Raw genomic sequence first — 16,505 nt, forward strand, 5'->3', positions numbered from 1 at the left:
TAACAGACATGATTTGCAAATATTTTCTCCTATTCTGTGGATTATCTTTTCACATTTTTCCAGTTTTATTGAGAAATAATTAACATATATCACTGTTTAAGTTTAAGGCATATAGCATGATGGTTTCGTTTTTATATGTTGTGAAATGATTACCATAATAGCTTCAACTAATACAACAGATAGGTTCTCATACAAATACCATAAAAATAAGAAAAAAAAGAAAAAAATTTCTTCTTGCTAGAGGGGAGTCTCAGGATTTACCATCTTAACAAATTTTCTATATATCATATAGCAGCATTAGCTATAGTCATCAAGGTATACACTACATCCCTATAACATCCCTATCACATCCCTATCATAGGCATACATTTTATCGCACTTCTCAAATACCATGTGTTTTACAAATTGAAGGTATGGGCTACTTTGCATTGAGCAAGTCTATCAGCACCATTATTCCAACAGCATTTGCTCATTTCATATCTCTCTGTCACATTTTGGTAATTCTCAATAATATTTTAAACTTTTTTATTATTACATTTTTTTTAAACAGGGAAGAAATTCACATTTATTGTATACCAAATGTGTGTCAAAGGTCACATATCTCTTATTTAATGTTCCAAACAAATCCGTGAAGTGTTTTTTTTTTCTCTATTTACAGATGAGAACATGGAGGTCTGAGAGGTTAAAAAACTTGTCAAGCATCCGATAGAGGGGGAAGAGTTGGTACTAGAATGCTATCCTCTTTCTGCTATTCCAAAGGGAAACTCTCAGAGAGAGAAAGAGAAAGAAAGAAGGAAAGAGAAGTTGTTCAGTTACCCAGTTAGAACAGAAGCAACTGATGCCTTAAATCAATCTGATCAACAGCATAAAAACTGGTTGTTTGGATTTTTAAAAGATTTGATTGAAACCCAGTTGTTTCAGTGGCCGTATATAGACCTGGAGTTAATAAATGGCCACCTTTAAGTCCCCCAGCTGGAAGAATACAAAAGAACCCAGAGGCAAGTCAATGGCAAATTGCCACCCCAAACAAACTGCAGTATGTAAACTCTAAAACTTGAATTACCCTTCAAGGATTAAGGTTCAAGACTGTGAGAAATTAAAAATATTGTCTAGCCTAGGACATAGCATATGAATCAAAAATATCATTACTAAACTTAACTGCACTCCTAATCTTCCACTTTCATGACATCTAAACTGTTTTGTTATTCTTTTTTTTAATTTATTTATTTTCAGCATAACAGTATTCATTATTTTTTCACCATAGCCAGTGCTCCATGCAATCCGTGCCCTCTATAATACCCAACACCTGGTACCCCAGCCTCCCACACCCCCCCCACTTCAAACCCCTCAGATTGTTTTTCAGAGTCCATAGTCTCTCATGGTTCACCTCCCCTTCCAATTTACCCCAACTCCCTTCTCCTCTCTAACTCCCCATGCCTCCATGCTATTTGTTATGCTCCACAAGTAAGTGAAACCATATGATAATTGACTCTCTCTGCTTGACTTATTTCACTCAGCATAATCTCTTCCAGTCCTGTCATGTTGCTACAAAAGTTGAGTATTCATCCTTTCTGATGGAGGCATAATACTCCATAGTGTATATGGACCACATCTTCCTTATCCATTCGTCCATTGAAGGGTATCGTGGTTCGTTCCACAGTTTGGCAACCATGGCCACTGCTGCTATAAACATTGGGGTACAGATGGCCCTTCTTTTCACGGCATCTGTATCTTTGGGGTAAATACCCAGGAGTGCAATGGCAGGGTCATGGGGAAGTTCTATTTTTAATTTCTTGAGGAATCTCCACACTGTTCTCCAAAGTGGCTGCACCAACTTGCATTCCCACCAACACTGTAAGAGGGTTCCCCTTTCTCCACATCCCCTCCAACACATGTTGTTTCCTGTCTTGCTAATTTTGGCCATTCTAACTGGTGTAAGGTGATATCTCAATGTGGTTTTAATTTGAATCTCCCTGATGGCTAGTGATGATGAACATTTTTTCATGTGTCTGATAGCCATTTGTATGTCTTCATTGGAGAAGTGTCTGTTCATATCTTCTGCCCATTTTTTATATGATTGCCTGTTTTGTGTGTGTTGAGTTTGAGGAGTTCATTATAGATCCTGGATATGAACCTTTTGTCTGTACTGTCATTTGAAAATATCTTCTCCCATTCCGTGGGTGGCCTCTTTCTTTTCTTGACTGTTTCCTTTGCTGTGCAGAAGCTTTTGATCCTGATGAAGTCCCAGAAGTTTATTTTCGCTTTTGTTTCCTTTGCCTTTGGAGACATATCTTGAAAGGAGTTGCTGTGGCTGATATCAAAGAGATTACTGCCTATGTTCTCCTCCAGGATTCTGATGGATTCCTGTCTCACATTGAGGTCTTTTATCCATTTTGAGTTTATCTTTGTGTACAGTGTAAGAGAATGGTCGAGTTTCATTCTTCTACATATAGCTGTCCAGTTTTTCCAGCACCATTTATTGAAGAGACTGTCTTTTTTCCACTGTATATTTTTTCCTGTTTCTTGAAGATTAATTGAGCATAGAGTTGAGGGTCCATATTATTATTATTACATTTGTTATGATGACCTGTGATCAGTATGACTTGCTGAAAGCTCAGATGATGGTTGGCAATTTTTTAGCAATAAAGTAACTTTTGAATAAGTTATGTACATTGATTTTTTAGACATAAAGTTATTACACACTTAACAGACTACAGTAGAGTATAAACATAACTTTTTATGCATTGGGAAACCAAACAATTCACTTGACTCAATTATTGTGATATTCACTTTCTTGCAGTGGTATGGACCCAAACTCATAGTATCTCTAAGGCATTCCTATATTGATATATGTAACTGTCTTTTATTTTTTTTTAAAGATTTTATTTATTTACTTGACAGAGAGAGATCACAAGTAGGCAGAGAGGCAGACAGAGAGAGAGAGAGGAGGAAGCAGGCTCCCTGCAAAGCAGAGAGCCCGATGCAGGACTCAATCCCAGGACCCTGAGATCATGACCTGAGCCGAAGGCAGCAGCTTAACCCACTGAGCCACCCAGGCGCCCTGTAATTGTCTTTTAAATCGGATAGAAAAACAAACATAGTAAATAAAAACCACATTTATACCATCTTTTATATTTACCCATGTAGTTATCAGTGTCCTTCATTTCTTCATATGAATTCAAATTACTCTCTAAATACCATTTCAACCTGAAGGACTTCCTTTAATATTTTTCTGGTAGGGCAGGTATGCTAACAATAACATCTGTTTTTGTTCATCTTGAATGTCTTGATTTCTCCTTCTTTTTGATACGATGTTCTGCCACATATACTATCGCTGGTTGACAATCTTTTTCTTTCACCACTTTGAATACTTCATCCCACTGCTTCTGACCTCCATAACATCTGATTAAAAATCAGCTGTTCATTTTATTGAGGACCCCTTGAGTCACATCTGTCTAGTGGTTTTCACAATTGCCTTTTTGAGCTTTGTCCTTTCTGTGTGAAAGGTTATTAATTTTGATTCAATTTCTTTAATAGATATGGACCTATTCAAACAGTCTGTTTCTTCTTGTGGAAGTTTTGACAGATTGTGTCTTTCATGGAATTGACCCATTTTAGCCAATAACCCAGTCAAATCTGCAGGCATAAAATTTTCATAGTATTCCTTTATTATCCTTTCAATATCCATGGGATCTCTGATGATGTCTCCTCTTTAATTTTTGTAACTTGTGTGTTCTTTTTTCTTAGTCAGCCTAGCTAGAGGCTTATTGTCTTTTCAAAGATCCAGCTTTTGATTTTGTTGGATTTTCTCTAGGGATTTGTTTTCAACTTCATTGATTTTTGCTCTGATTTTTATTGTTTTTTTTTTTTTCTTCTTCTTCTTCTTCTGGTATTTTAGATTCAATTTGCTCTTCTTTTTCTAGTTTCCTAAGGTGGAAGCTTATTGATTTTAGACATATCATCTTTTCTAATTTATGCATTTAGATGTTATAAATTTTCTCTAAGCACTATTTTCACTGCATCCTACAAATCTTGGTAAGTTGAACTTTCATTTTCATTTACCACAGTCACTTTTTAATAACAGGATTCTAGCTATGACATTTCAACATAGTTTGTGTTACATTCCAATAGCCATCATTCCTAAATTTAATGTATCACAAGTACTGGAGTCTAATGAACTAATTCTTCCCCTACATTTTGGGGGAAGTTTTTCAGTGGCATCTTAACTCTGACTTGTGGAAGCATTACATGATATTCTTAAAATGTTTTTCTGTTTCTTTTTTTAATGTGGAAAATACAGGGTTACTACCTATAAGAAAATGTATATTTGAGTTCGACAAAATCCTGGCCCTTTTAGCAATATTACCTGCTGCTTATTAATCAGCCCTATCAACATTCATTTAACTAGAAAGAGCATTAGAGGTGTAAAAGCATGCTGGAAAAAATTCAGTTCTGAGAAGAAATATTATTTTCTCTTTTGCCTTGCTGGAAGTGTGAGCACTTTGACAAGTGTTAGATTTGCTTCTGGTTACATAAGAAACCAGCTGTGCCCTGCCCAGATTGCAAGTCCTATTTGAACAAATGGGAAACAGATTCTTGAGAAAGTAAATATGTACAAGGGCTCTGGAAATTAGTCTGCTTTGCTTTCAGATCTTAAGTCATCATGTTGGTAAAATAGTACTCATCTACTACATTGATTGGGCATTACTGGTACAGAACAGAGAATTCATATATATCAGAATCTGTATATATCAGAATCCAAAGTTCTTGGAATAAAAGATTCAGAAACATGGCATTCTCACTTGATGGGCCCAGGTCTTTACACCAAGAATGCCTGTTTCATCCAATAGTGTGTGACTCACAGCTATCTGAACTGCAGATCTGTAGAGTCAATTGCCTCTCCTGCTTCTCTGTTTGGTCTCTCTAGAGTGCTTCAGTCTTAATACATGCAAACAAGCCTCATCGTGTTTACCCCCAAACCTGGTTCTCTTCCAGCATGGTATCCACCTAGAAGTTTAGCTTTGACACCTATAACTTCCATACCACCAAGTCCTGCCAAGTTCAGTATCTTAATCTTCTCTCAGATCTGCCCACTTATCACCTCTCACTTATACATCTTAACTCCCTTCCTTCAGCCTCACTTGGCCTCCTTCTTTTAATCTGTTTAAACCCACCCAGTAGCCAAAGTGATTTTTTTTCAAAGTGATTTTTTTTTTCTAAATGCAAACCTGTTTTTATAATTTTCTTGCTTAAAATCTTCCAGTGGTTTCTCCCTGGCCTTAAATTAAGGACTGCCATCTCACATGATGACGTACAGACCCAGCATGATCTAGTGCTTGCCTAACTCTCTAGACTCATCAAAGGCCAACTACTAACTTGATCTCTGAGCTTGATCTCCAAAGCTTCTAAAGTGCCATACTCCTTGGCTCAGGACTTTTGCAAGTGCCATTCTGTTGCCTACTTATATACTTTCCCCTTACTTCCACCTCTTCACCTCAATAACTTGACTCCTCAACCCTCAGATATCAGTTCCAGTAACATTTCCTCAGGAAAGCATTCCTTGACCCCAGAAAATAAATATCCCAAGAGCACACACTTTTCCTTAGTCACACTATTCAAGTTGGTAATTATACTTTGATGTACAGATCTCACCAAGCAAGAAATAGTACAAGGTGTTGCTTTATGAGTGACCATTCCATGTCTATTTTACTTACCACGATACTCATCATCTAGCACAGAACTACATATTGTAAGCACTCAATAAATGAAAGAAAAAAACTAAATGGATTAACTTTTCAATAGGCATCATTACACTTTAACTGTGTGATAGCACAGCTCTAAATGTTTTACATGTATTTCCTCATTTAAGTTTCCCAATAGCCCTGTGGAGTAGGTATTATCATTGTCACCCTAATTTTGCAAATAAGGAAACTGAGGCATGGATAATAAATGTCTTGCCAACAGTCACACAGGAGTGGGCAGAGCAAGGATTACTATCTTTCTAATCCCAAATCTGGGTACTTTCACCACAGGTTATGACAACAGAGACACCTGTCTGGTGGTTTAATACAATGATAATAAAAAGAAGTATTGTCTCACTCTCCATGTGTTCTGTTGGAATTGTCTGTAGGGCTTTAGTGTGCCTTTAGCCCCTTCCTTGTTGTTTGACATCGAGTTTGATATTTTGAAACAACCAAATATTGAGAGTCCAGTCTTGGCATGACTATACAACATGATTAGACTTATTATCTCCAGTGAGAAAAAATGGCTGTGAAGGTTATTAAAAATGAGGAGCTCCTGAAATGATGAGCTGCAGCATCAGCCAAAGAAGGGTCAAGTCTCTCTAATGTGGACAAATTCTTGAACGTTTTGTGAGAAAAGCCATCTTTTCATCTTAAAGTCATACCCGTCACACTCACACACACACAAGAACACAGAATGCTCAGATGCATTAACACCAATATCTCTGAACAGCTTAGCATCTCAAGAGCGATCCACATCCTCCTCTTTTACTTTATTAACACCTGCACCGAGGTATAACTAACATAGAGTAAACCAGGCACATGTAAAGTGCACAAACTGATACATCTTGATGTATGTATGGTTACATTTCTATTTATCATCTTGCCATTTGTTTTCTATTGGCCCCGTTTGTTCTTAGCTCTCTTTTCCCCTCCTGACAGATCTCGGATTGAGTATTTTTAGTTCCATTTTATCTCCTTTATTGGCCTGTTTTGTCATTTAGGAGTTACTTTAGGTATATAGCAAACATCTTCAATATATCATGCCCTTATTTCAATTAACAGTATAGGAGAGACTTTGTCTAATTCACATGAATGTTTCACATTCAATGGCAGCCCATCTGACCACCTCCATTCTAACCCACCCACCTCCAGATGGCTATGCTATCTCCTTTGACCCAGCAGGCCTTGAGCAGTCGAAGTTAGGGAACGGCTATGCCTTCAGAGAAAGCAGATTCTCCTTTCTCTCATTAATGCTGTGCTATAGGTGGCAACAGGAGCAGATCAGAAACTCCAAACATGGTCTCAAAGCCCAAAGCAAGGTTACAGAAGTTTCAATGAGTATCCAAGAGTGGAAAGGACCAGACCAAATTTTCCTTTTTATTTTTTTAATTTTTAAAAATTTTTTAAAGATTTTATTTATTTATTTGACAGAGATCACAAGTAGGCAGAGAGGCAGGCAGAGTCGGGGGGAAGCAGGCTCCCCGATGAGCAGAGAACCCAACATCGGGCTCAGTCCCAGGACCCTGAGATCATGACCTGAGTCTAAGGCAGAGGCTTTAACCCACTGAGCCACCCAAGCACCCCCAAATTTTCCTTTTAAAATAGAAATAGTACACTTGAAGCATCTTTTGAAAATGTGTAATTTTTAGTTTTGGGTGTTGTGTGTGTGTATTAGACTGAAATAAAGGGGGACACCTGGATGGCTAAGTGGGTTAAAGCTTCTGCCTTTGGCTCAGGTCATGATCCCAGGGTCCTGGGATCAAGCCCCGCAACAGGCTCTCTGCTCAGCAGAGAACCTGCTTCCCTTCCGATCTCTCTGCCTGCCTTTCTGCCTACTTGTGATCTCTGTCAAATAAATAAATAAATAAATAGATTTATTTTTAAAAAATGATACAGACTGAAATAAAGGAACTGTAATCTGTCCTTCTATTAATTACTGAGGTCAACTGCTTTTCTGTTTCCTTTAGAAATAGTATCTAAAAATCTTCTTTTAATCCTCAAGACTAACGACCCCAAGTTTAAATACTCCCTATATTAGTCTACTTGTACTATCACAACAAAAATACAATAGACTGGGTGGCTTAAACAACATAAATTCATTTTCTCACAGTTCTGGAGACTGAAAATCCAAGATCAAGGTGCCCTCAGGATTGGTTTCTGGTGAAGCATGTCTTTCTGGCTTGTAGAGGGTCATCTTCCTACTGTGTCCTCCTATAACTTTTCCTCTGTGCATGCGTGGAAAGAGAGAGGTCTCTGGCGTCTCCTCCTCTTCTCATAAGGACACCAGTCGTACTTGATTAGGGCTCCGCCCTTATGATCTCATTTAACCTTAACTATCCCTCTTAAAGGCCCTATTTCCTCATACAATCACATTTGGGGTTAGAGTTTCAACACATGAACTTTGGAGGAACAATACAGTCCACTGCACTACCCCCGACACACCTGAATAGCAGGATCACCACTCTCTTGTGTAGCATGGATGCTACTTGGGACTTTATCCCAAGCCCCCGCTTCATTTTCATTCTCTCAGGATGACAGAGGACGCTTTGGGTTCACACTGAGTACGGTGTCACTACCAATGAGCAGCCCCTCTGGACAAGCCTGATAGGCCCCTCCTTGGGGACCCCAGAGAGCTGGCACTGGCAAAGCAACTGCAGTTGTGCTGCCCTAGACCCACAGCTGGACAGCCAGTCATAGGAAAGATTCACTGTCACCAGGAATTCATCGGGTTGCACAGGGCAAGGTTGCCCATGCCTTTACCTACTCTTCCCTCTCTACACATGTCTGCTCCTCAATTCTTCCCTTCAACCACATCCCTGCCCTAGCTGGTCTGGCTCCTTGCTCTCGTCCTACATTGACACTTCTGCAATATAGGCAGGGTACCAGGAGGCAATACAGCCTGGCCAAGGTTCCCAAACTTTGCTGCACATTAGGATCACCTGGGGAGCTTTCAAAACCCTTGATATCCAGACCACATACTTTATGGATTCAATCAGAATGTCTAGGGTGAAAGCCAGACTTGGGTACTTTTACTGAGGAACTAGGTTTTGAATCCTGGTTTCACCATTTCTAGTTCTGTAGCCTTGAGTAAGTTACTTAACCTAAATGGAGATAATAGTAGCACCTATCTTATAAGATTGTAGGAAGGGTTAAATGAGTGAATACTGTGAAGAGCCTAGCACAAAGCTTGCCGTGTAAGGGATGTGCTGTAAGTGCTAACCACCATTATTACTAGAGTTGCCCTAAATGAAACCAGCACCCTACATAGGCACTAACTTAAGAATTCAGAAAGGAGAATCAGTATACTCTCTAAGTGTAAAAGGGAAAGATTCAGCAAACATTTATCAAATACCTGCTTGGTGCAAAGTGTGTATTATTTTACTTAATCTTTATAATAATCCCTCAAGACGGATATAGTTACTTAGCAGAAGAATAAACTAAAACTTAAAGGAATTAATTCAGGTCAATGCCTAATGAAGGAGTTAGGATTTGCAACCAGGACTTTCTCACTCCAAACTCAGGTTCCTCTGAAATATTCTTCTCAACTAGGCCTCCACCTTTGGATTCCCATGTTTTTCTCTAGATCACCCAATTTTAGCAAAAATCCTGTTAAGTCAGTTTAGCCAGAATCCCCCACCCTCTACATCTAATCAAAGTCCTCATAGCCCACCACCCCCAGGTGATATCTGGTCACCCTGACCTCCCTTCAAAAAGATCCTGTCAGGTAGGTTTAGCAAGAATCCCCCTTTACCCCTGATGTTTCCTCTTAATAATTTTCCATCAACCAACCCCACCCTGCTCCTTGGCTACAAATCCCCAATCGTCCGTGTTGTAGTCAACACTAAGCCCAGTACACTGAGGCGTCTTTCCCTAGCAGTTACCACTTGCCTGTCCAGCTGGTTTTTCTTGAACAATCACACACACACACACACACACACACACACACACACTCTCTCTCTCTCTCTCTCTCTCTCTCATCACATACACACACACACACACATACAAACAGCACAACTCTGGAAAAACGCCTCAGGAAACATCCTTTCATCCCCAACTGGTAACAGTTATGACTCTTACACTATGAACATAAATGGTACGCACCATGGTTTACTGTGGCCACGTCGGACGGAGCCACGGATGGCTCCGTGACCAGCTTCTGGATCTGAGTCAAAGTGCTACAGGCTTCCTCTATCTCCCTCCAAATGAGAAACACGTCCTCTCTGACTCCAGCTCCTGGGAGGAGAAACATAGTGTGAGTGGGTGCCTATGGCAGGTCCAAGAACTCTCTGGTAGTTCCAGAGGCCTGCTACACTCCAGCCAAGTTTCTAAAACATTTTCAAACATCAACTTCCACTTTCCCTACTAATCTGAGAATCAGAACTGAAATCCTTAAGGAAGTGCTGTCACCTGAAAAAAATCATAAACCCATATTTTAAAATGTAATAAATCTTTGTAAATATTTGTAGCAGCCATAATATTTTAAGATGAATTCTTGATAATACTTAAATAAGATGAATAAAATTATTCAAAATCACCTAATAAAAGCCAGGGTGAGGAAGGGAAATTCAGTGGTATATGAAAGTAATAATTCCTAATCTCTTTTGATTAAGCTGAGATTTCCTACTTCTCTAAAAACCACCTTCACAGTCTTTATTTTCCCCTAGTGTAAGAAATGATTCTTTGGCCTCCTTTTCTGGATTTCTACTGTCTCAATTAAGGGTTAGGTTTGGCTGTATGCTATTTTTTTCAAAATGATATGGCTCCTTAATATAGACATTAATCTCATTCTCACAATCAATCAATAAAATTTTATCCTATGGGTAAGAGGTCCAGGCCCTCCCTAACAGATTGGTAGTTTCCAGAGATTAAGAAGGGTGTTGGACCAGGAGGGAAATGGGTATGACCACAGAAGTACAACATAAGGGATCCTGCAGTGGTATCTTGACAACATCATGAGGCCAGTGGTGATTCTAAGAGGCCACGAGAATACCTCCCATTTTCAGTGGCATCCATGGACCCAGCCACTGGCCTGGTCCTACTCAAGGCATCAATGGGCTACCAGATAGTCACTGCTCCAGAGTTGTTTCTAGTATGGTTGTAGTAACAAGAATTTTGTAGACATATTCTCTAGTTTTAAAAACTCCCTTCCAGTAAAAAGCTTAAACAACTAACTCAATTTTACAAGCTGTATACAGTCAGCTCAGAGAACATGGACAACGTTATCATTAAAGTAAGCTAGTCCAAACTGTCCAATGAGAAATACCTTTGAGGGTACATGCTTTGTGCTTGCTATTGTGCTTGGGCCTTCTAAACACTGTCTCTTTCTCTTTGCCACAGCTCTGAAGGCAAATTCTACTCTTGTCCTCCTTCTACAGCTACACAGAAACTGAGGCAGAATGAGTCATCCGAGGTCACACTGTCAATGACTATCAGAGCAGGGAGTCAAACCCAAGTTGGTGTGACTCTACCAACTCTGCCACCCTGCACAGCTGTCCTAGAAAAGGAATGGATGGTTATAGAGGGTCCCTCTACATGCACCCCCCTTGCTTCTACGGAGATCCCACTTACCAAGCCCATCTACATGATGATAGTCCACAGATGCCTGAGACCCTAGACCCACAGAGACTGAGAGAATATCATCAGGTCTGGGGGCTGCCCCCGGAGATTCATCTACCCAGGGTGATTAACCTTAAGCCACCAGGACAGACCAAGGCCAGACCATAGTCAAAGTTTCTGACTTTCAAATGTAGTCAAGAAGGGCAGGGCAGAAGTAAAGGGACACCAGGGATTTGGCCCTCCTGAAGCTGGCCAGGTGGAGAGAGAATATTAAAAGTTGTATTCATAAAGAAGCAAGTGACAATTCCTGACAGAGATGGAGGGCCATCATGGCTCTACAGCCATTGATAGCCCGAGGAGTGAAACATGATGGGTACCCAGCTCCATGCTGGAACTCCCAAAATACCGCAATCTGCTGCCAAATGCAAACCTTAAGCCCACAAGGCTTTCTGAATGCTGCAAAAGCAAAACTGACTTCCAGCTGCTTACTGGAGCACGGAGGTATTAAGTAGCAGAATCCTCTCTAAAAGTTTCAAATGAGTCAAGGCTTTCCATTTTCCTCAGACTTGCCAACAGTATCTTAAGAGGGAGTGAGCTGATTGGAGACAAGATGGTGGGGAAGTAGGAGGAGGTGCCCTTTCAACCTGTATGTACCCTCCAGTGAGCTGATTACCTTCCAAAGAACTCCGATCACCCACGAAATCAGCCTGAGATCAGAATTATACACGTCTGGATCTCTATCGGAGCAGAAGACTCCAGTGGGCAGGTAAAGCGGAGTGGGAAAGTCGGACTAATACCAGAAGGTAAACAAAAGGGGGAGGGAGCCACCAGAGGCAACCCATTGGAAAGTAATACCCCAATACCAGAGTGCCCTGCGTCTGGGGACCAGCATTAACTCGGGAGTCTGGCAGAAAGCACTCAAAAAGAGCAAAGGATCGCGGGGCGGGGCGGGGGGGGGGGGATGGATTGTGGGAATCAGGGTGTTAGGGACAGGGGCTTAAGTCCCCAGACCCAGGACAGCCACCCCTGGCGCAGAGCCAGAGAGAGTGCAGCAGAGAAACCAGGTCTTGGTCCCTGAGCCAGCAGCGCGCCTGAGAGCGCTTGGGGCCCGGCTCCTGTGAGGGACTGGGAGCCTCACCAGCCAACAGAAGCACAACCTTTTTGCAGTCCCCACGCGAGTGCTCTGCCATGCTATCAAAGTCCGAGTAGCACCCTGCGCCCTCCCCTGAGAGAGGAGTGCACTGGCGCCAGCCAGGTGCTCTCCACCCGGAAAGACCAGGCACTCCCAGCCGGGGCCAGTGGGAAAATCTCAGTGTGCCATCACTGCTTGAAACCTCTCTGGCAGTCTGGAGCTGCCAGACAGCCGCCACTGTCGTGGTTTGGGGTACAAGCAAAAAATCCTGCATCCCCAAGGACCACAACTCAGAACCTGCTCTGCCAGCGGCCAAGGGGGGATTTATAAGGGCTCTGCAGCCAGACTGAGACTTCTCTCTGAGAGGGAGGTCAGGGTGCAGTTTGCTTTCCTCTAAACCTACAAAAACCATCAAAAGCGGTCAAGGTTAGAGAGAAAAACAAAAGTGAACAAACATAAAAACCTCCAGAGAACAAAAGCCTGAAAAAAACAGTTTCCTCATAGCCCACCCCCTTGAGGGGGGCAGGAGGACTTAGATGAGAGAACTTCAGGGACTGAAAACCCACGTGGCAGGCCCCTTCCCCAGAAAACCAACCAGGAAAGGAAAAAGAGAAAAAAAAAGACGACAAGAGAACAGCCACCACTACTTCATAGGACAACTTTTATTTTTAATTCGTTCCCACTATTCTGGCTTTTTTTTTTATATATAGGTAATTTTTTAACCTATTTATCATCACAGTGAGATGTCCAGTACATCAAACTCCATAATAATCTTCTAACCTGAACTTTTTTTTTTTTAAGATTTTATTTATTTATTTGTCAGAGAGAGAGAGGGAGAGAGAGCGAGCACAGGCAGACAGAATGGCAGGCAGAGACAGAGGGAGAAGCAGGCTCCCTGCCGAAGCAAGGAGCCCGATGTGGAACTCGATCCCAGGATGCCAGGATCATGACCTGAGCCGAAGGCAGCTGCTTAACCAACTGAGCCACCCAGGCGTCCCTAACCTGAACTTTTTGATACATACACCTGTGTTTTCCTTTTGCATTTCTATTTTTTAAATTTCTTTTTTTTTTTTAATTTTAGTTTAGTTTAGTCTAGTTTATTCCTTTTTTTATTTTTATCTTCTAATATTCATACAGAGTTAAACTTTAAGGTAATGCCCTTTCCCCAATCAATGCTACCCCTATAGGTAAACCAATTTTTAATCCCCCTTTATCTTAGGAAAGTTGAGTCCTTTAACAAAGATATCAAGATACATCCAGGAAGAATCAAAGCAACCTTCCTTGCCCACACTGAGGATTTATAACCACTCTCCCATCTTTTTCTTCCACCAGTGTTTCTGTGTTTTCGTGTTTGTCCTGATAGTACATAAATCTTACACTTGGGGTTCTTTTTGACAAGGTTCTTCCTTCATTTGCTTATTTTTTTTCTCTTGTAATATACTTTTATCAGTCTTTTTGTTTGTTTTTGTTTGTATACTTCATAAATCTTACCAAGGGGCCCATTTGGACTAAGCCTTCTCTTTTATCTTCTCTTTCTTTCCTGTCTCTCTTCTCTTTTTCTTTTCTTTTTTCTCTCATTTGGGTGGGGAACCCTGATTGCTCAGAAGCATTCCAGGGTACACCGTGACTGCACCACGGTCGACACATCCAGCTACATCCATTCAGCCATCTCTCACCAAAATGACTAGGAGGAGGAATGCCCAACAGAAGAAAAATACAGAGGATGGGCCTTCTGCAACAGAGCTAACGGCTATCAACATAGACAACATGTTGGAAAGAGAATTCAGGCTAACAATTATCCAGGCAATAGCTAGGTTGGAGAAAGCCATGAATGACCAAACGGAATTGATTAGGGTCGAACTGAAAGCGACCAGAGATCATGTTTTCAATGTTAGGGAAGAGCTGAAAGCTACCAGGGATGAGCTTCACAATGCTCTCAATGAGTTCCAATCTAATCTAAATTCTCTCAAAGCTAGGGTAACTGAGACAGAAGATAGAATTAGTGATCTGGAGGACAAACAGATAGAGAGAAAGGATCAGGAGGAAGCCTGGAACAAACAGCTTAGAAGCCACGAAAACAGAATCAGGGAAATAAATGATGCCATGAAATGTTCCAATGTCAGAATTATTGGAATCCCGGAAGGGGAGGAGAAAGAAAGAAATCTAGAAGATATAGTGGAACAAGCTCTTCATGAAAATTTTCCCAATCTCACAAATGGAACCAGCATTCATGTATTAGAGGCCAAACGGTCTCCACCCAAGATTATAAATTCCAGAAAAACATCAAGGCACCTGATAGTCAAATTGAGGAATCATAATTGTAGATATACTCTCTTGTAAGCCGCTAGGACAAAAAGGCTCCTTACTTACAGAGGAAAGCCCATCAGAATAACGTCAGACCTGTCCACAGAGACCTGGCAAGCCAGAAAGGGCTGGCAAGATATATTCAGGGCACTAAATGAAAAGAACATGCAGCCAAGAATACTTTATCCAGCAAGACTGACATTCAAAATGGATGGAGAGATAAAGAGTTTCCAAGGCCAGCAAGGCTTAAAAGACTATGCAACCACCAGGCCGACACTGCAGGAAATATTAAGGGGGGTTCTATAAAAGAGGAAAAATCCTAAGAATAGGATTGAACAGAAATATAGAGACAACCTACAGAAAGAAAGACTTCAAAGGTAACACGATGTCAATAAAAATGTATCTATCAATAATCACTTTCAATGTGAATGGCCTAAATGCGCCCATAAAACAGCACAGGGTTGTAGATTGGATAAAACGACAGGATCCATCCATATGTTGTCTACAGGAGACCATTTTGAACCTAAACATACACCCAGACATAAAGTGAAGGGATGGAGAAGCATCTTTCATGCCAATGGGCCTCAAAAGAAGGCCAGGGTAGTGATTCTCATATCAGACAAATTAGATTTTAAACTAAAGACTGTAGTCAGAGATACAGAAGGACACTAAATCATTCTTAAAGGGACTATCCACCAAGATGATCTAACAATTGTAAATATCTATGCCCCCAATATGGGAGCAGCCAATTACATAAGAAAACTGTTAATCAAGATAAAGAGTCATATTGATATAATACACTAATAGTAGGAGATCTTAACATGCCTCTCTCAGAAATAGACAGATTATCGAAGCAGAAAATCAATAAAGAAACAAGAGCATTGAATGACACATTGGACCAGATGGACCTCATAGACATATACAGAACATTCCACCCTAAAACAACAGAATACTCATTCTTCTCAAGTGCACATGGAACCTTCTCCAGAACAGACCACATACTGGGTCACAAATCAGGACTCAACCGATACCAAAAGGTTGATACCAAAAGACTGAGGTTCTGCACATTCTCAGACCTCAATTCTTTGAAACTAGAGCTCAATCACAAGGAAAAGTTTGGAAGGAACTCAAACACCTGGAAGCTAAATACCACCTTGCTTAAGAATGCTTGGATCAACCAGGAGATCAAAGAAGAACTTAAACAATTCATGGAAACCAATGAGAATGAAGACACTTCAGTCCAAAACCTATGGGATATAGCAATGGCAGGCCTAAGGGGGAAATACATAGCCATCCAAGCCTCCCTCAAAAAAACTGAAAAATCCAGAACATACCAGCTGTCTCTACACCTTAAAGAACTAGAGAATCAACAACAAATCAAACCAAGTCCATACATAAGAAGGGAAATAATCAAGATTAGAACTGAGATCAATGAGGTAGAAACCAGAGATACAGTAGAATGTATCAATGAAACTAGAAGCTTGTTTTTTGAAAGAATCAATAAGATCGATAAACCATTGGCCACACTAATCCAAAAGAAAAGAGAGAAAGTCCAAATTCATAAAATCATGAATGAAAAGGGAGAGATCACAACTAACACCAAGGAAGTAGAAACAATCATCAGAAGTTATTATCAACAGTTATATGCCAATAAGATAAGTAACCTAGATGAAATGAATGCATTCCTGGAAAACTATAAACTCCCAAAATTGAACCAGGAAGAAATTGACAACCTGAACAGACCGGTATCTAGTAACGAGATTGAAGCA

General features: G+C 40.6%; 1 protein-coding gene across 1 annotated transcript in view; it reads right to left on the reverse strand.

The window, feature by feature from the left end:
* The window catches only part of VWA3B (von Willebrand factor A domain containing 3B), a 234,686-nt gene that overhangs the window by 157,065 nt on the left and 61,116 nt on the right, over positions 1–16,505 (reverse strand). Inside the window, exon 8 of the mRNA XM_082746748.1 lies at positions 9,846–9,977. Coding sequence (XP_082602874.1) covers positions 9,846–9,977 — 132 coding nt within the window. The remainder of the gene's footprint in view (positions 1–9,845; positions 9,978–16,505) is intronic.

This window comes from Mustela nivalis, assembly GCF_964662115.1.
Source record: "Mustela nivalis genome assembly, chromosome: 8".
Taxonomy (NCBI): domain Eukaryota; kingdom Metazoa; phylum Chordata; class Mammalia; order Carnivora; family Mustelidae; genus Mustela; species Mustela nivalis.